Source organism: Dama dama, chromosome 7 (genome assembly GCF_033118175.1).
Source record: "Dama dama isolate Ldn47 chromosome 7, ASM3311817v1, whole genome shotgun sequence".
Taxonomy (NCBI): Eukaryota; Metazoa; Chordata; class Mammalia; order Artiodactyla; family Cervidae; genus Dama; species Dama dama.
Genome location: NC_083687.1, coordinates 51,901,385 through 51,920,447, shown reverse-complemented (window position 1 = coordinate 51,920,447; position 19,063 = coordinate 51,901,385). Strand labels below are relative to the sequence as shown.

General features: G+C 59.5%; 1 protein-coding gene across 3 annotated transcripts in view; it reads right to left on the bottom strand.

The window, feature by feature from the left end:
- Nucleotides 1–334: 334 nt before the first annotated feature.
- Nucleotides 335–19,063, bottom strand: part of SLC22A23 (solute carrier family 22 member 23) — a 129,838-nt gene continuing 111,109 nt past the window's right edge. For 2 of the 3 annotated variants that reach the window (XM_061147716.1, XM_061147718.1), the window contains 6 exons: nt 18,657–18,784; nt 13,936–14,038; nt 13,500–13,732; nt 11,919–11,951; nt 10,765–10,888; nt 335–3,824 (listed from right to left, as the gene is read on the bottom strand). In XM_061147716.1, coding sequence (XP_061003699.1) covers nt 3,467–3,824; nt 10,765–10,888; nt 11,919–11,951; nt 13,500–13,732; nt 13,936–14,038; nt 18,657–18,784 — 979 coding nt within the window. In that variant the 3' untranslated portion in view covers nt 335–3,466. The remainder of the gene's footprint in view (nt 3,825–10,764; nt 10,889–11,918; nt 11,952–13,499; nt 13,733–13,935; nt 14,039–18,656; nt 18,785–19,063) is intronic. The other variant, XM_061147717.1, reaches the window with a different exon arrangement.

The window sequence follows — 19,063 nt, the reverse complement described above, 5'->3', positions numbered from 1 at the left end:
CTTTGTGGGGCCGGAGAGCGCCCCACGTGCTTCTCAGCACAGCCAAGGCGGGGACAGGACTCTCTGATGCTTGGGGTCCACATGGGCCCCTTTTGTCCGGGGAGGCAGTGGTTCGGGACCCTGGAACGCGTTTCACGTGGTGGCAGGTGTCACGTTGGGCCGGTGCCTGCAGCTGGGCTGGGACGCTTGGCCAGGATGAACGGCCCTTCCGGGAACTGAGTCCTGGGCTAAGCCGCTAACCTGTGAGCCCCGGCCCGTCACGGCTTGGAGGTACGGAGGGCACCTCTCTAGGAGGGAGGAATAGGTAACAAAATCAGGGCTATGGAGAGGAGAGTTTGGTATAAATACTTTATTAAAGAAATATTGCTTTCTTGTTTAAAAAAACACTACATTAAAGAGAGCCCTGGGCGCTCAGTCTTCGACAGTCACAGTGTGAGAATTGTTCCCTCCCTGGGAGGCTCCAGGCCCCGGGTGAGGTCAGCAGGACGGCCACACACGAGCGGGGCGAGCTCGGAAACCTGCCGCCCCTCCTCGGGGATCTGAGCGGGGCACTGAGCAGGTGGTGGGCAGCCCCCCCACGCTGCCTCCGCCCGCCCGGAAGACGAGGACCTGCTGGCCAGGAGCCCCCCGGCCTGGGGCAGGGCGGGGGCTGGGGTCACACGGGCGCTGAAGCAGGGACACAGTGAGACCTGAACACAGAGTTTATTCCTTGTGGCCAGTGGTTGTGAAATGCCCTGCAGGGGATCCCATCGGATGAGGTAGGGAAGACATTCCAGAGGAGGTTTGTTAATGGGGCAACATCTTTATTTCTGTACATTTACACACACATCTCCCCCAGGGTACAACAGCCGTGACGGCATGCAGGCGGCACGGAAGGCCGGGTCAGGGCTGGGCGCAGCTCTGCGCCGCCAGCAGGCACTCCAGGCGTCCCGTCCGGAAGCTTCCGGGTTGCGGCCTCGGGGCAGGGAGGGCCCGTCAGTGAGGCCGGAGCGCTGCGTCCCCCTGGCCCGGGGCGCTGCATCCTGGCCAGGGTCCCCACGGTCTTGTGGCCCGTCGGCCCCCCTTTTTGGCTCTAGGAGGTGGTACCAGGGGCAGTACTTACTCTTCGAGGCCTCATTCTTGCTGTTCTGTGGTCAGACCAGCTCACCAGCCCCTTCTCCCTAGTCACCAGTGATTACCCTCTTAGAAAATGAGATATTTAAAGCGTTTTACTCTCTGTTTCGGGTGCTAATATGCGGGATATTAGGTGAGTTGTTACTGGTTTCTGGAAAAGAACAGAAAGCAGAAGGGTTGCTTGTGTGCCTGACTTGTTGGAAGTGGGGGGGTCCCGGCTCCCTGGGGTCGGGACGGGGTGCAGGGTGGCGTGGGTCCCCCCAGGCGAGCGGTCAGGTGCCTGAGCAGCGTCTCCCTGCTGAGCGTGGAGGACACGGGCCGGGGGTCCACGCGTGACCGGGGCCTGACCAAGCAGGCGGGGCCCTGCTGCCTTGCCCACGCGGGTGGGTGCTTGTGGGCTTGGCCTACGGGAGGCTTTTCTGCTTTGGCCCTGATTCTCAACCATTGCTCATGGAAGCCTTCTGCCGGGCAGTGCTGCTCATGCCCGTAGGAGCCCAGCCTCGGCCAGCGTCTCGTCTAGTCCAGGAGCCAGGCCTGACCATGACGGGACAGTGCTGACCCCCCAGGACCGGCGTCCACCGCGGTCACCTGAGATGGACAGTCTTCCTGGAGGTGCAGGCCACACCCTGCGGCTTCACGCGTTCCCTAGAGGTCTACACCACCAGCGGGAGGCCGCGCAGCGCCTGGGGTCTGGTGAGTGGGCTGCTCTGGGGTCGCAGGTGCAGGCACGCCTGGCAGGTGGGGCCCGGGGACCCTGCTTGCTGCCCTGGCCCCCACGCTGCAGGCCTGTCCTGGCCCGGGGGGCCCGCGCCCAGCACGTGAGAAGGGCTGAGGCACCTCCTGGTTTGGCAGATAGGCCTGGAGGTTAAGGTGAGTGGGACCCGCCCGTGGAAACAGAGAACAGAAGTGACTTGAGAGACGGAGAGCCAGGAGGAGCTGGGTCACAGGCCTGCGAGTTTGCTCGCTTCCCCACAAAGTTCTCCGGAGCCCGTGGCTCCTCCCACGTCGGCCAGCTTGTGGGGGCTCGGTTGGGGGCGGGAGGTTGCCTTGCTGGGTCACACAGACTCGGGGCCACGCTGTCCCTGGAAGAAGAGCCCACGGCAAAGACGTGCTCCAGAGCCAGGGCCGGGCCTTCCAGAGAGAGCCCAGGCTGCCCCCAGACGGTGCCGGTGCTGCGACAGGACGGGGTCGCCTGGCCGGCGAGGGTAGCTTCTTGGCCTCCCCCGTGCCGCCTCTGAAACAGCCGCAGACGGGAACCGAAGGCCTGACCCAGACAGGCGGGAGGACAGACAGGAGAACGGGGCGGGAGGACGGGTCGAGGAACGCGAGGTGCGCCCTCGCACGGCGGGGCGGGGTGAGCTCGGGTGGGTTATTGCTTCTCGCTCGCCTCGATGCCCTCCGAGGCTGCGGTCAGGCCCCGCCCCGGGCCTGCTCCTCGCCAGGGGGAAGCAGGGGGCAAGGCCGGTCCCTCGCAGGCTCCCCGGGGCCTCCAGGCTGGTGATTTCCGCGCGGTGTGTGCTCAGGACACGGCCTACCTGGGCCACGCCTGCGAGAGTGCCCGTCCCTCCCGGAGCGCTGCCGCGGTCATGTTTCCCTTGGGTTTAGTTCAGGAAGGAGCCGGTAGTGAAGTCGTGCTGCAGAAACGCTGACTGCGAGGCGGGGCGGGGAGGGCCTTTCCTGCGGGAGCTGAACCGGGAGGCGGGCGACAGCCGGGAGGGCGGCGACAGCAGTGACTCCTCGTGGACGCGAGGCGCTGGCTGCTGGGGAGCGCAGCGGGCAGACCTGCGCTGGAAGACCGTGGCGAGGCCGCCACTCATCATTTATGACTTCCGGTGAAATGGTGACGCTTTTCCCCCGAAAGAGCTTCCGGATCAAGTATAAAAGGATGATCTCGAAGGAGAGACGAAGCTGGTTTTAATGATATTGTGAGCTGCTTTTCCCTAACACAGAGCGGAAGCTCTTCCCTTACAGAAAAGACCTGTACAAACCATCACAGAGACTCCAGCAAAACCCTAACCATTCACATCTCAGTCTGAGGAGAGCGCAGCCCTGGGAATGCTCGGGGGCGGGGGACCCCGGGGAGCCGGGCTGCACGGTCAGGTCCAGCGGCGGCGTGTCCTTCCCGAGGAGGGGGCTCGGTTTTGAGATCAGTGAAGGGAAGGGAATAAAGTGCTTCTTGTAAAAATGACCAAAATAAATACAAACATTTCATGGCAGAAAAGAAAGTCTCCAAAGGGTCGTCTGCTAGGTCCCCTTCCTCAGACGCGTGCGCTCCTCGAGAGCTTTGCAGGGTCCCCGCCCCCCGTGGGGTCCGCAGCCTCCGCGGAGTGGGGTCTCCCGCAGCCGCGCCCGGCTACATGGGCCGCCCACCGTTGGCCGTGGCCCCGTCGGGCAGCCCGTCGCCCGCGGCGGCGGCGTCATGCAGCCCCGAGTAGTCCTTGAGCTCCGCGTGGGTGGGCAGCAGGGGCTGCTCGCCGCGCCGGGGCGGCAGGAGCGGCTGGCGCGTGTAGTGCTCGCCGTCGGGGATGCTCTCGGGCAGGCTCTGGCCCCGGCTCTCGGGCAGCAGCAGGAGGCAGATGATGCAGATGAGTGTACAGCAGGCGAAGATGACGTGGTGCAGGAAGTAGCCCTTCTGGTTGTGCAGCTCGATGATGGGCGCCGTCAGCATGCCGAAGCCCGCGCTGGCCAGCACCAGCCCCAGCCCGCCGCACCTGCGAGGGCGCACGGGTCAGCGGGCCTGGCCGGGCCGGGCCGGGCTCCACCCCTGCCCCGCGTTCCCCGCGTCAGCCCAGGCTTCTTCCTTCCTTCACTTTCAAAGGTGACTCTATAATAAACACCACCGTAAGGGGGAAAACCAGCCTCACCTGCCCTACATGATAGATGGTGTTGAGAAACCAAGTGTTACTAGATTACGCTGTTGTCCCGAGGCTTGCTTTCCGCTTAGAAGAGAGGAGGGTGGCCACGGATTAACGAACGCATTAAAAACACATCAAGAGGAAAGCTGCCAAGACAGTGGAGCATAAAGGCCCTGAGCTCGCCTCCCTGCAAGGGCCCACCAGAATCACAGCTGTCTGTGGAACAACCATTGGTGCCAAATAGATCCACAACTAAAGACGTAAAGAAGGAACCATGACAAGATGGGTAGGAGGACCAGAAGCACAATATAAAGTCTCATGACTCCCACCAGACCACTGACCCACATGCTGGAGAATATATTCCAGAGGATCTCCCGCAGAAGTGAGTTCTGAGCCCCAAGTCGGGCTCCCCAGCTTGGGGGTCCTGCACCAGGAAGAAACACACCACAACACAATAAAGGCCATACATGCAAACCCAGGCTGCCTGGTGGCACAGTGGTAAAGAATCTGCCTGTCAGTGCAGGAGACTCAGGTTTGATTCCCCTCCAGGGAAGAGCCCCTGGAGGAGAAGACGGCAGCCCACTCCAGTATTCTCACCTGGGAAATTCCATGGACAGAGGAGCCTGGGGGACCACAGTCCACAGGGTCACAGAGACTCGGACATGACTTAGCGGCTGAGCACGAGCATGGTCACAGGCCCAGAGCTAACATACTCGGTGAAAAGCTAAAAGCATCTCCTCTGCGATCAGGAACAAAAACAAGGTGTGCACTCTCACCGTTTTTACTCAATGTAGTTTTGAATAAAAATCCTAGCCACAGCAATCAGAGAAGAAGAATCCAAGTTGGAAAGAAGTAAAGCTGTCACTGTTTGCAGATGACGTGATACTATATTTAGAAAATCCTAAAGATGCCACCAGAAAACTGCTGGCGTTCATCAGTGAATTCGGTAAAACTGCAAGATAAGAAACTAATAAACAAGTCTGTTGCATTTCTGTACACTAACAACAAACTATCAGTAAGAGAAATTAAGGAAACAATCTCATTTACCATCACATCAAAGAGAATAAAATATGTAGGAATAAACCTACCAAAGGAGGTAAAAGACTTGTATTCTGAAAGCTATGATGCTGATGAAAGAAACAGAAGATGACAAAAACAAATAGGAATATACACTGTTTTTGGATTGGGAGAATCAATGTTCTTAAAATCACCACCACACAAGGCAATATACAGATTGAGTGCAGTCCTTATCAGAATACCCATGACGTTTTTCACAGAACTACAACAAACATTTTAGAAATTTATGGAAACACAGAAGACCTGTAATAGCCAAAACAATCTTGAGAAAGAAGAACGGAGCTGCAGGAATCAAGCTCCCTGACTCCAGACTACACTACAAAGCAACAGTGATCAAAACAGCATGGTGCTGGCACAGAAAGCGACACGCAGACCAACGGAACAGAATAGAAAGCCCAGAAAGAAACCCGCACGCTTATGGTCAGTTAACCTGTGACAGAGGAGGCAAGAATGTGCAGTGGGGAAAAGACAGTCAAGCATTCTCTTCTGGAACGTCCATTGCAGACACCCTGCTTCGTAACCGTTGGGACGCTGCAGATCAGATCACCCTGGTCCTCGGCAAGAGGGCCACTGGCCGAGTGAACGCAGCACAGTGAATATGATGACCCTGCAAAGAGTGGTGTGACTGAGCCACCTGAAGTTGGATAAACGAGAACCTGAAACAACCATCTGGTCCTCGTGAGTCTGCTCACTCCAGGAAGTCGCAGGGCGCTGCAGGGGGCGTGTGGGGTGCTGGGGCTGAAGCGCTTGTTCTCAGGCTTTTGATACCAGTGAGCGGTCATTTTCTCCAAGACCACCTGGGTGACCTTCCTGTGCCTGAGTCTGGGTGGTGCCGAGGGAGGTGGGCCCACAGGGAGGTGGGTACACAGCCCCCAAGGGGGTCCTGGTCAAGGAGCTGGGCTCCCCTCAGAGTCCAGGTGAACTTGACATGTAAGGTATTAGGTTACTCTGCGTGCTAAGTCGCTTCAGTCGTGTCTGACTCTGCAACCCTATGGACTGTAGCCTGCCAGGCTCCTCTCTCCATGGGATTCTCTAGGCCAGAATACTGGAGTGGGTAGACTGTCTCTTCTCCAGGGGATCTTCCCAAACCAGGGAATGAAGTCAGGTCTCCCACATTGCAGGTGGATTCTTTTATCACCTGAGCTTCCACTGGCAGGCGGGTTCTTTACCACTAGCGCCACCTGGGAGGTCTATCAAATGAAATGTGTTTGATTTACGGTAGAACTTTGGACTGGTTTTTAAAAAGTGTCTACAAATGCATACATATAAAATGCAATACATGTGTGCACGCATATGTACTATGCAATACGTCTTTATATATTTTTCCCCTCAAAAGCCGTTTTCTGTTGATTTCCTATTAAGGATCCCTTGGAATTAGTAAGATCAGGAACAGCTGTGGCAGAATCTGATATTCCATTTTTGGCTCTTGTGTTTCAGAAATCTCAGTTCAGAGAATGGGATGATTATGTGGTTGGTTCTGAGGCTCTACCCCGCCCCCACCACCCCGGAATGCTGCCTTTGTACATTTTTTGCTTTTCTCTAGCTTGTCAGGAGAGGGCAGCACCTGCTTGTGTTTAAGCAGTAGACTTACAGATAAAGGAGGACCCAGGGCAGGTTGCCTCCTCCAGCTTCAGGAGCACAAAGGTTTAATATGCACTGGATATCTGATTTACTAGTGATGATGTGATGGTGATGCGTTAGTCCCTCAGTCGTGTCCAACTCTGCGACCCCAAGGACTGCAGCCCACCAGGCTCCTCTGTCCATGGATGTCTCCAAGCAAGAATACTGGAGTGGGCAGCCTTTCCTTTCTCCAGGGGAATCTTCCCGACCCAGGGGTCAAACCCAGGTCTCCTGCATTGCAGGCAGATTCTTTACCATCTGCGCCAAAGGGCCCTTATTTTTTACTAGTAATAACACCTAAATTACTTTAATGATAAAAAGGTTGGCATGCAGGCAGATTTCTTACAAGTAGCAAGCTTGAATTAAGTTTTCTGGGATCTTTGGGGGAAGAAAAAGAAAAAACAAGGAAATCTTCAAATTATCTTTTTAAAGACATGAACCCAGCATCTCGAACACAGAAAACAAGCCTCCTGTTTTTCGATTCCTCCGTTGTGTTACTTATTTTTACTGCCTTTCTGTGAAGCCAGAGATGAACAAATATTTCTGCCAATCTCTGCATATCACTGCCAGAAACACTCAGGTAGGCATCGCTGATAACACCACGTCCCTGGGATCAGACCCTGCACGTGCTCTCTGTCCCTACCCGTCCCCGACATGGGGCCATCAGGATGAGTCTTTCTCGGGGCAGAGGTGAGCTCCCCCCTTCTTGCGGCAAAGGGCCCGAGTCTTGGGTCACCTCCCAGGGGAGCCTGTGCTGTAGACATTTATATACAACGTAAGCGGCCGCCCTGCGTGTCTCGAACGTGCAGGCTGTCTCTGCCCCTCCCTGGTGCCCGCTCGTGAGGGCCGCCTGGAGCAATGACGCAGGCGGGTTCCATCTGGCGGGAGTGGGGCCGGGGAGGAACCGGTAGGAGAGAGGAAGGTGCTGGGGGAGGGGGAGGGGGGAGGCAGGCACTGGCGCCCCCCAGAGCCTGTGAGGAGGTGTCGGCAGGTGACGCTGCTCACCTCAGGTGAAGGAAATGCAAGCAAAAATAAACGGGACCAAAAAATAAATAAATAAATAAATAAACGGGACCTAATTAAACGGTCTGAAGTTAAAGGTTTTGCACAGTAAAGGAAACCGTCAACAAAACGAAAAGCCAACCTACTGAATGGGAGACAGTATTTGCAAGTGGTATGACCGATAAGCAGTTAACATCCAAAATACACAAACAGCTGATATAACTTAACGTCAAAAACAGAAGACCCCGATTGAAACATCGGCAGAACCGAATATGCATTTTTCCAAAGAAGTGCAGATGGCCGAGAGGCATGGGAAAACACACTCCGCATCACCGAAAAAGCAGATCAGAACCACAGCAAGGTACCACCTCACCCCTGCCAAAATGGCCATCATCGAAAAGAACACAACCTCCCCCCCACCCCCACGCCGATGAGGACGTGGAGAAGCGAACCTTTGTGCCCTGCTGGTGGGAAGTGCTGCAGCCACCACGGAGACCACGATGGAGGTTTCTCAGCAAACCAACACTGGAACTACCACATGATCCAGATTCCACTTCTGGGTCCAAGGAAAACCCAAAACACCAAGACCAGACATGCTCCTCAGCGTTCAGAGCGGCATTATTTACAGCAGCCAAAACATGGAAGCATCCCAAGTATCCACGGACAGATCAAGAAGACGTGGGATATACACGCGATGGAACGTCAGCCATGAAAAAGAACAAGACTGTGCCATTTGCAACATGGATAGGTTTGGAGGGTGTCATGCTAAGTGAAGTAAGTCAGAGAAAGACAAATCCTGTATGGTATCACTTGTAAGTGTAATCTAAAAAGTAGAAGAAACTAGGGAATGTAGCAGAAAGGAAGCAGATTCACAGATACGGGAAAGACTAGTTAGTGGCTCCCAGTGGAGGGAGAGTGCGGGGGGCACGGTAGGGTGGGGGGTAAGAGGTACAAACCAGCCGGTGTAAAATATGCCACAAGGATGTACACTGCAACACGGGGAATAGAGCCAGTACTTTATAATTTACCTTTCAGTTAACATACAGTAACCTTCACTGCGGCACACCTGAAACTTACATTGTGCATCAACTGTCCATAAAGAAAAGCAAAGCCCCGCAGCCAGGCCCTGGCGCGTAGGCAGCCAGGAAGTTGGGAGCTGAAGTGGCTCGCCCCTGCCCCCAGCGCCTGCCTCCTCCCCGTCCAGTCTGTGAGGGGACCTGCCTGCAGCTTGCAGTGGCACGGGGCCTGTCATACCAAAGCCACCGCTGCCTCTTCACCAGCCAGATGCCCCAATCCTGCCGAAGCCCAAGGGAAGTGCCTGCTGCACCTGGGGGCCCTGGAGTACACCCGTCACCCGCGGACGCGACAGCCGGCGCCCTGGAGCCTTCTGGCCGCCTCTGGATAGTCGGTCCCTGACCTTCGCAGCTGCGGTGTTCGGAGGGTGTGTTCCTAACAGTGCTGAACAGAAGGCTAATTCTGTATTAGCAAACATGAAGCTTGCAGGCCCGAGCGGCCCCTCCCAGCTGCTCCGGGCTTCACCTGTGAGATGGGAGGGGCAGGAAGCCCATTTCCCCCCAGCGGCACTGGGACTGCCCCCGAGGGGACACGCCAGGAAGGGCCGGGATGCGGGGTGTCCCGCGGGGAGTGTCCTCAGTGGGAGACCCCCAACCTCACCTCCTTCCTCTGCAACTACAAACACATCGCCCAGGTCAAGTATTCTGTCTAGCTTGTCATCCTGACAAGCTGACCCCGAGAACATTCGCTGAATTTCCGTCCCCAATAATCTTGCTAGGTCTGCCTCCGAGGAAAAGGATGACTGCGTTTCCTTCAGTTCAGCTTGTTCAGCAGAACCTAACCATGATGAATGCAGTCTGCCAACCACCAGGGTGAAGGGTGGCCCGCCCCGGAGAGACAACCACACACAGGTCTGACCATGATTCTTGCCCTCTGAAGGAGCCCTCCTGCAGGGTGCTTTTGTGAAGGGAGGGCGTTTAACCCGCACAGAGACGCCGAGGGCTGCTGTCTGCCTGGGCACTGTGCGGAGTCTCGCCTGAAATAAGCTCCTGGCGTCGTATTCCAGGATGGGGCAGCCTTCAGGCTTGGCGCGCGTGTGAGAACCCAGAAGGAGGAATCAGAAATCAGAAGGAGCAATCAGAAATCAGGCAGTCCCGCAGACCTGCCTGCCTCCGCCCAGAGCCCAGGGGCAAGACGGTCCGTCCCGGGCACCCTGCCTTGAACGGGACTGGCCGCATGTGTCTCTCACGTGGGAAAGGGAGGCTGGCAGGGTGTTGCGTGCTGGCGGCTTGGGCTCTATCTCACGGCCGAATAACTGCCACACACTCAATTAACAAAGCACGTGTTTAGAAAGTTAATGACATTCACACACCAAGTTCAGGAGCTCGACCGAAAGTCGCCGCTTCACTGAACCCAAGTGACATCCGGACAGCAGGACACCCTTCCGTGTCGCTACAACCTCAGCACCAGAGCCTGTGCACGCGCCCCCCGCCCCCAAGGACAGGGCAGGTCCCCCCGCCATTTCAGAAAACAGGCCGCCACTCAGTCTTTGCACTCGGCCTCTGCCGGGCAGGCACACGGGGGTGGGGTGGTTCCCAACAAGTGTTTGTCAGACAAATCAGTGACGTAACCGGCTGGGCTTTCTCTCTATGAGGCCTTTCTTTGGACTGGAGACACCGGCTTCTCAGCCAGCAGACCAAGGCCCTTTCTACTCTACTTTCTGAGACCGACTTGTCACTGAATCCTCCTAGGAGAGTGGGCAGCACTTGGTGGGGTGAAGCACAGGCATATATCCAGGGACCCCGACACCCCCCTTACCAGGGCCTCTTGTGTGGCTTGCTCCCCATCCCTCCAGCTGCCTGGACGGGACCCAGGGCTCAGTTCTCCCCTGATTCGGGCATCCCTGGGGGTCAGGGTGGAACAGCAGTCCATCCCAAGCGGACGCCCAGTGCAGCCCACACCTTGTCCAGAGGCCTGGGCTAGAGCTGGTGGCACATTCACCAGAAGCTTTGCCAGGCAGCGCCCACCCCAACCCCAGTGTCCTTGGAAGACCTCCGTCCGCCCGTGGACGGCCCGCAGGTACCTGATGACCGTGGGGGTGATCTCTGCACAGAAGAACACGCTGAGGCTCCCCACCGCGTGGGAGGCGAACATGCCCACGATGGAGAAGGTGATGGAGAACTTGTCCTTGACGCTGTCGCTCATTCCTGGGGGAGAACCGGGGCGGTGAGGGGCTGGAGGGCGCGGGGCAGGGGGCGGGGGGAGGGGGCCTGACGGCGCTCTCCCCTCCTCCCCTCTGCCCGGGGTGAGGCGCAGAACCTGAGACGAGCGAGTCCAGGCGGGGGAGGTCAGAGCCCTCCTGGCAGGTTCCCCCGAGGCCCCGGGGGACTGGAACGCGGGGCCCAGGCTGGCTTTGCCGGAAGCTGAGGACGGGAGCGACCGGCAGGGACGGAGACTGGGGGGCTCCCTGGCCTCAGGCCTGACCAAGACGAGGGACAGGAGCCCCGAGCTTGATTTAGCGGAACAAAAACTCAGATAACCCCGAGAGAGGAATGGGGGCCTGGAGGGAACGTGCCGGACCGAGTCAGGCATCTTGGCCGTGGCTCGGGGTCTGACCTCACACCTAGGCGGGGGCAGGCGCGGGGCGGCAGGCAAGCTGCTGAGGGTCGGAAGCGGGGTGCGGCCCGTTCCCTGCGAGGCTGGTCGGGAGCCCCGGGGGCTCGGCTCTGTAGGCCGGGCTCGTGCGTGCGCGCAGCCGTGTCACGCGCAGCCATGGCTCGTGCGTGCGCACAGCCGTGTTGCGTGCAGGGGCAGCGGTCCAGCAGTCCCCGTGGCCAGGGCGGCGGGCTTTGGGGGTTCACATGCGGGGTGGGCGGCTTCCCCTGGCGGCGGTCAGCCAGACCTCCAACGCTCCGGGGCCGCGTCCCCGAGGCCCTGCATCCCAGCAGGCGTGGCTGGGCCGGGCCACGCTGCCGGCTGCTGCCAGGGGAAGGGGCGAGGGCAGCCTGCAAGCCGGACGCAAACGGGAGGGGGGCAAGCCAGGCTTTCTAGAGGCGGGAGGGACAGAGGACAAGTGGATGCGTGTGGTGTCCAACCTACGGCCAACTTCAGCTGCAACTCTTGGGGCGAAAGGGGTGGGGAGAGAGAGGAAAGGGAAACCACAGGTCTGTGAGTCGCTCTGAAAACGCCCTTCCGGTGCAATAAAAAGACAGCGTCACCGCACGCCCCGGGGCTCACCTGAGTCTGGATGCTGGCTGTATTTCCCGATCACTGGGCGGTGGAACCGCAGTGGAGGGGGATGAAGGTGGGCAGAGAGAAGAGAAAGAGAGCAGGTCAGGGCGGCTGTTACGATCTCGTGTGTCCAGGGGCAGCGGGGCAGCCTCTCTGCCCGCCTGCCAGGCCCACACGGGCAGCACGGTTGACACTGCCAGCGGCCAGAGAGGGGGAGAGCCCAGGGCCTCCGGGTGGGCGTTTCACCAAATGGAGCGCCTCTCACCAAATGGAACGCCTCTCACCAAATGGAGCGCCTCCTGTTCAGAAGGGAGGTCTGGGGCCCCTCTGGCTCTGGAGCCTGAGGGGGGTGCAGCTCTGAGAGGAGGGGTCCAGGCACAGCACCCCGCACCCCCTCAAGCCAAAGGGTGACTTTCACTGTGTCCAGTGCCACTCAGGTCCCTGCAGCCTGTGCTGGGGCACCAGGCTCAGGTTAGACCAGACGGCATCATGTGCCCATGAAGCCTGGTCCCCTGGGCACCCCAGCTCAAGGACCAAGGTGGCGGCTGTGAGCCTGGGCTGCCGCTTGCCTGCACGTCCCCCCAACCCAGGGGCACCGAGGAAGACTCCCCCAAGGGCAACTCGGGAGGCCCCAGCAGGGGACGGGCCCCATGTGGCCACAGCTCGTAAGACCAGTCTCCCGGCAAGATGCTGAACGCATGCAAACTTGCCCAAGTCGGAAAACAGTCCAACACTGGCTGTTCTAGAATCCAGTTTGCACAACAAGGCTGAGGAAGTCCTCAGTCTTTTCCTTCTCTTCCCTTTGTTCTGGACACGCGCTCCCCACCTGGACGTCACACAGACCTGGGATACTAGGAGGCGTTTGGCTTTCTTAGCAGCTCTGGCCTAACTCCCGACACCTCGGGAGGGAGGGGGCAGCCATCAGAGGCATCTGGTTGCCGCAGTGCCCGAGGCCGTCGTGGGGACGGTCCTGGGTAGAGGGGGCTCGGGTGCCCGGCTCCCGCCTCGCTTTGGGTGATCAGACGCTCTGAGCCTCGTCCCGGCGTGGGAGCAGCTTCAGTTCACCAGAACCGCACTGGGCTTGACTCTTAGAGCCGAACGAGCTACACAGTTGGTCTAGCTTTTCTTTAAATGATTTTTAACGTTTACTGAGAAGTTCTCTGGCCCCAAGAGCAGCTAATAAACTCGGGAACACGTAGTGAAAAGCAGTGTCCCAGGGGAAGGGTGTCACTGAGTGTTTATCTTTCCCTTGATGTCACACGAGAGAAAAGTCCTTTCTTCCTTCTCAGGTGATGATGGATCACAAAGGGGTCATGTGGCCACCAGGGGGTCATGGCTGCCAGGACTGCAGAGGCCTCGGTGCCTGGGAGGGCTGGGGTCAGGGCGGGAGAAGAGATCCCACACCCTAGGGGCAGGAGGGGAGACCCCACACCCTAGGGGCAGTGGCCACGCTTTCTAAGGGAAGCTCATCCTGCAGCCTCTCAGTGCAGGGGTTCTGGGAGGACAGCGGGGCCCCTGGGTATCGCCCCACCCCACCCCCATGTCCCTGGTCCCGCAGGCCGCCCGCCCCCGGCCCGGCCCACTCACGGTTGAGCAGCCCGAGCTGCAGGAGCGAGGCTAGGGCGGTGAGGATCATGAACAGCAGCAGGCCGCCCCGGCGGCCCAGGACACGCACCGCCAGGCACATGGCCAGGCAGGACGCCAGCGCGATGCCGGCCGCCGCATAGTAGTCGGCGTAGAAGTCCTCGAGCAGCGGCACCTTCACCTCGTGGCCCATCATGCTGCGGGCGAAGCAGTGGTGGATCCCGAAGCCAGTCAGCCTGCGGGCACACAGCGCGTGGGCCCCGGGGTCCTGGGGGCGGGGCCGCCGCGCGGGGGTGCTCCCGGTGCGCCCCGTTTTCCCGAGGCTGGGGGTCCGTGTCCGCCAGCAAGGTTCCCTCCAGACGCTCCAGCAGCTCCTCGGCTCACCGGCCCCGCGCCACTCCTGGGCGCCCCGCCCGCCGCCGCCGGCCCCCGCACTCACGAGTTCACACACAGCACCACGATGTTCTTCCACAGGTTCCGGGTCCCCACCACCTTCACGATGCAGACCTTCCTGGGCCTCCGGGACAGCTCCTTCTCCAGCTCTGCGGGGAAGGGCTCGTGAGTCACACTGTCCGGCTGGCCGGCAGGGGGCCCCACCGACAGAACAGGCGTCAACTGCGTCGTCAGGAGGAGAGCGGTTTCCGCTAAGGCGGGGGAGGGCCTGGCTCTCGGGGCAGAACACTGGCTTTGCAGGTGCCTCAGGGGCTGCAGGGAACCGGGCCTTTTCCAGAGACAGCAGGATGCACGAAGCAGTCATCCGAGTGGGCTCTGTCTGCAGGCGCTGCTGGCGGGCGCTGAGGCCCTGGTTAGGCTCGGGCAGGGGTTCTCCTCCTTGCGGAGTCTGACTGGTCTGCATCTCCCTCTGCTTAAGGACTGGGAGACACACGCGCTGCCCTCGTCCCCAGACCACCCCTGTGGGCACAACAAACTGGGCAGGTACAGTGCCTGCATCTTAGAAAGAGAAGTGGCCAAATGGACCAGGAGATCCAACCAGTCCATCCTAAAGGAAATCAGTCCTGAATATTCATTTGAAGGACTGATGTTGAAGCTGAAACTCCAATACTTGGCTACCTGATGTGAAGACCTGACTCATTGGAAAAGACCCTGATGTTGGGAAAGATGGAAGGCGGGAGAAGGGGACGACAGGATGAGATGGTTGGATGGCATCACCGACACGATGGACTTGAGTTTGAGCAAGCTCTGGGAGTTGGTGATGGACAGGGAAGCCTGGTGTGCGTCCATGGGGTCGCAGAGTCTGACTCGACTGAGCGACTGAACAGCCACAACGACACCCTTTTCAGGGGCCAGAAAAGGAAAAGGAGACTTAAGCAAGCAGGACTGCTGAAGCTGGGGAAGTGAGTAAAGACTGAAAGTGCGCCGACCAGAGGCGGCTGGGGGCCTGAGGAGTGGGCAGCCCTGGTGGGGTCCTGGGCAGCCCTCGGTGAGGATGTCGGGTCCGGGCTGCAGCTGGGCTGCCCGCAGAACAGCCGTGCAGTTTCCCAGCCGTGACACAGTCAGGGGACCTGGGACGTTACAACCGGGAGACTGATGGGGAGGTTTCAGAATTCTGTCTCTGCAGCTTTACCATAAACTTGAGATGAATCCTAAACAAGTGCACTAAAAATAAAGCCCGCGGTGGGTGCAAAGGCCTGGGGGAAGCGGGGTCGCCTCTGGAGGGGCCTGGGAGTGGTAGCTCTCTTGGGAGATGGGGTCTAGGGGTGTGTGCCCCTCCCAAACATCCTAGGCCCACTCCGACCCCGGGGCGCCCTGCCCCCTCCCTGCCATCCCACGGGAGAGGGTCACCACCTCACTAGTGACAGCTGGGGGGAAAAACAGGCTGCTTAACCACAAGGGCTGAGGAGGTTTTCTCTTTTAAAAATGGGGACTTCCCTGGTGACCCAGTGGTTAGGAATATGCCTTCCAATGCAGGGGACGTGGGTTCGATCCCTGGTTGAGGAACCAACAGCCCACAGGCTACGGGGCAATGAAGCTGGCGTCCCACAGCTGCTGAAAGCCCCACACTGCACGGAGACCCAGTGCAGCCAAAAAAGAAAAAAGTCCGGATCAGCACCACCAACTGGGGCCCGGAAGGGAGAAGGGGGACTGCGCCTACATCTGAGGGATCAGCCCCCTGAGTCTCCAGAACCTTCTTCCTTCTCACTGTTCAAGCCCAGGCCTGGCGGCCTGTGCCCCAGCGGGGACAGCTGGGCATCCAGCCGTCCATCCACAGGTCCTCCTGACCTTTATCGTCCCCTCTGCAGAAACAGGCTCATGGGGGTTACAGACACACTTTCCCCACAGTCACAACACTAGAAGACTTTTAAAGAGCATGGAAATGTGCTCTGAACACATAACGCCGATCCAACGACACGAGTATCCTCGCTGTTGTAAAACTGCTCACGAACCTGCTATCACAGGTTCCACACTCGCTCACCGTGGAAACCTTCCAAGAAGAAAAACTAGACGTCCATCAGGACAGCTGTATAGATTAAAATTTTTTTTGTACTGTGGCCCAAACTGAATTCCTGATACTTTCTGGTATATGAAATAGAGGTTGTTAAGAAGCTGTAGCAATTGTAATTATGACCTGAGTTTTTTTTTTTTCTTTTTTAAGCATTAAACTCTGGAGCCCAAGTAGACTGTAGTCTGCAGAGGTAGCTGCGTTATTCTGGGTGGAATCCCATTGACCCGTCGGGGCCGCTGGTGTCTTGCGTGTCCCTGGCCTGTCAAAAACAACGCAGAACTTCCCAGGTCTGTTCTGGGAGGAAACCCAGCGGGGAGGCCCTCGGGATGGACACCAGAGGCCTTTTGGTCTCTCCAGAAATCTCGGGGTTCCCTGAGGTCCTCACATGGGGGAACAGGAGGGACAAGGGGCACGGAGAACAGGCTCTGAGCACCCACGAGTTGATGGGGAGACGCCTCCCCTCTCCCCGTGCCTCTTCCAACCTCTTGGAGCCAGACTTGAGATTCCAAGACGAAGGCTAAGTCGGGCCTCTGGGGCTCCAGGCCTCCCCTGCTCCACCCGCGCCCCCTCTCTGCCCTGCTCCCCGCGATGGGCCACCGGGGAGCCGGCCCTGGCCGGACAGGTGACAGCTGTCCTCACCTGGGGGGGCGAGGGGCCTGACGGAACCCCAGCTCTCACCCTCAGGCTGAGGCTTCCCGTCTGATGAAGGGACGGATTAACGACCAGACAGAAGTCGCGGGGCTGCCTGGCCCCCGGGTGCAGCCGCCTCCCTGGCCCCAGGCTCGGCTGACCCAGACCATCCCGGCTTCTCCCCAGCCAGCGCAAGGACTCCTTCCTGGGCCTGGGGGACCCCCGCTGACCCCTGAGGCTGACCCTTGAGGTGACCTCTCGGCCCGCGAGGCTCCAGCCAGCCCGAGGACCCCACAGGAGCAGGAAGCTTATGCAGAGGGTCAGAGGCGGGTCGCTGGGGGCAAGGAGGGGGCCTGACACGGGGACCTGCTCCTCACCCGGGGTCCAGGACAGACGGACAAGACAGAGCGAGCCACGCGGGGCCAGGTCTACGCTCTGTTACTGAGCAGGGCTCAGGCAAAGCCCCCTGGCCTGATGTGGGGACCCTCGAACCTCAGAGCCTCACCCGAACGACCTGGGCCAGGATGCTCCCCTCAGCGTCAGGCTGCCCAGAGAGGGCCTGCTGCAGGGGGATAGGCCTGCCCCGACCTGGCTCACGCGGAGGAGGCCAGGGGGCTCCTGCCAAGGAGGGAAGGCTGGGGGTGGGGAGCCCTGCCCCAGCCCCAGCCTCTTGGGGCCCCTTCCCCAGAGGTAGAGGGGGACGATCTGATTGACAGAACAGGTTCTGAGTGGGGTCAAACGCACAAAGAGCGGCTCAGCCCCGCGTGGCGGGGGTGGAGTCAGGGCTGGAGAGAAGCCGGGAGGGGCCTGGATTAGATGCCGGGGAGGAGAGTCCACCCAGGCAGTGCAGGGCGCGGGTCTGGAGCTCGGACAGCCGCTGTCCCCCAGCTTTGCCCAGGTGCTGCCGCGGAGGGAGACCCAGGGGCGGGGACAACCGCGTGCCCCGGGGCCCTGGGCTGAACCCAGCACCACCCAACCCCCGGGCAGGGAAGCGGGAAAAGACTGAGCACCGCCTTCCAAAAACAGGAGGGAAATGAATCCGTGCAATGAGGATGCAGACAACAAGCTCCTCCCAGACGGGTTCTAACCCGGAAGTGGCAGAGGAGGCGACTTAAGTGGGGAAACGCCGGAAACAAGGCACTTTGACTTAAGAGCGCTGACGTGCTAATGGCTGGGCTTGGGCAAGACGGGATGAGGGCTGGCCTGTCTGCAAGGAGCAGACGCGGCCCTCCGCCCGGCCAACCCGCCGGGCCTGCGTCCACCCCCCTCTCCTGCGGCAGCACCCAAGCCGCTGCCGCTGCCGCTGGGCTTGCAGGGCCCACGTCCCAGGGCTACTGCTCACTAGCTGTGTGACCCCTGGCAAGACGCTCAACCTCCCTGTGCCTCGGCCCCCTCACCTGCGAACAGGCACAGCCACAGCACGCTGTACAGAGCTGCCGCGGAAAGACTCAACACGCGCCGCTCACTTCTAGGGCTTGCTGAACACACAGCGTTCAGGGTTCGTTCCGAGATCTACTGGACCAGAGCTCGGGCTGCCTGCCGGGAGGGGCCCAGGAGTCTGGGCTCCAACACCTCCTGGTGACGCCACACGTCTGGTCCAGCTTGTGCTGACATTCCTGATAAATTCTACGGATCTGAACTTTGCTGCTTCTTCCGACGCCCAGTCAATAGGTCCTAACAGATACAGGCAACGGGGTAGCTGCCTGAAGGTCCTGCTTGGGAGAGATGGCTCGGGGACCAGGGCCACCCCTAGGCCAGCGTCTGCTGGCACCTCACCCTGCAGGCAGGCAGGCAAGGCTGAGTGCCAGGCGCCGGCTAAGCCTCGCGTTTCCCCGGAGGAGCAGGGGCACGGAAGGTCACGCCTCCCTCCAGACTTGGACCCGATCACGTTCCTCGTCGAGCTGGGGACTGACCATCACAGGAAGTGAGACCGCTGGGTGGGCCACTGCCTGGCAGAGTGGGGCCCATGCAGGGCGTGTTGTGGGGTGACTCCCTGTCCTGGAGGGGTGGCTGGCGGGTCCCCCACGCCTGGTGGGGCCTCGGGGCTGAAGGGAAGACATGCTTACCGGGCATCACGCCTTTGATGTCACTCTCAGGACTCATGCGGTTCTTCTGCGTGAAGTGCAGGATCAGCTTCTTTGCCAACTCAAACTGGTGGGTGGCCATGAGCCACCGCAGGGACTCGGGGAAGATCCTGCAGAGAGACGGGGGAGCGGGTGAGGGTCTTTGCATCGTGTGGCGTGAGGAGACGCTCTGTTGGGGGCTGGGAGCGTCCAGGCAGGTCCGTCTGGGTTTCTGTCCGTGAGCTGGGGAGGCCAGTGGGTGCTCAGGACTCGGGTAGTGCCGCCGGCCAAAAGAAGACTGTGGCCCTGGATGTTCGTAGTTTTCTTTAGAAAGTGTAAACGTTGCAATTTTTAAAATATGGCAGAAAGGAGCAGCATCCTCCCAGCTGTGTCAAGAAACCCATGTAGGC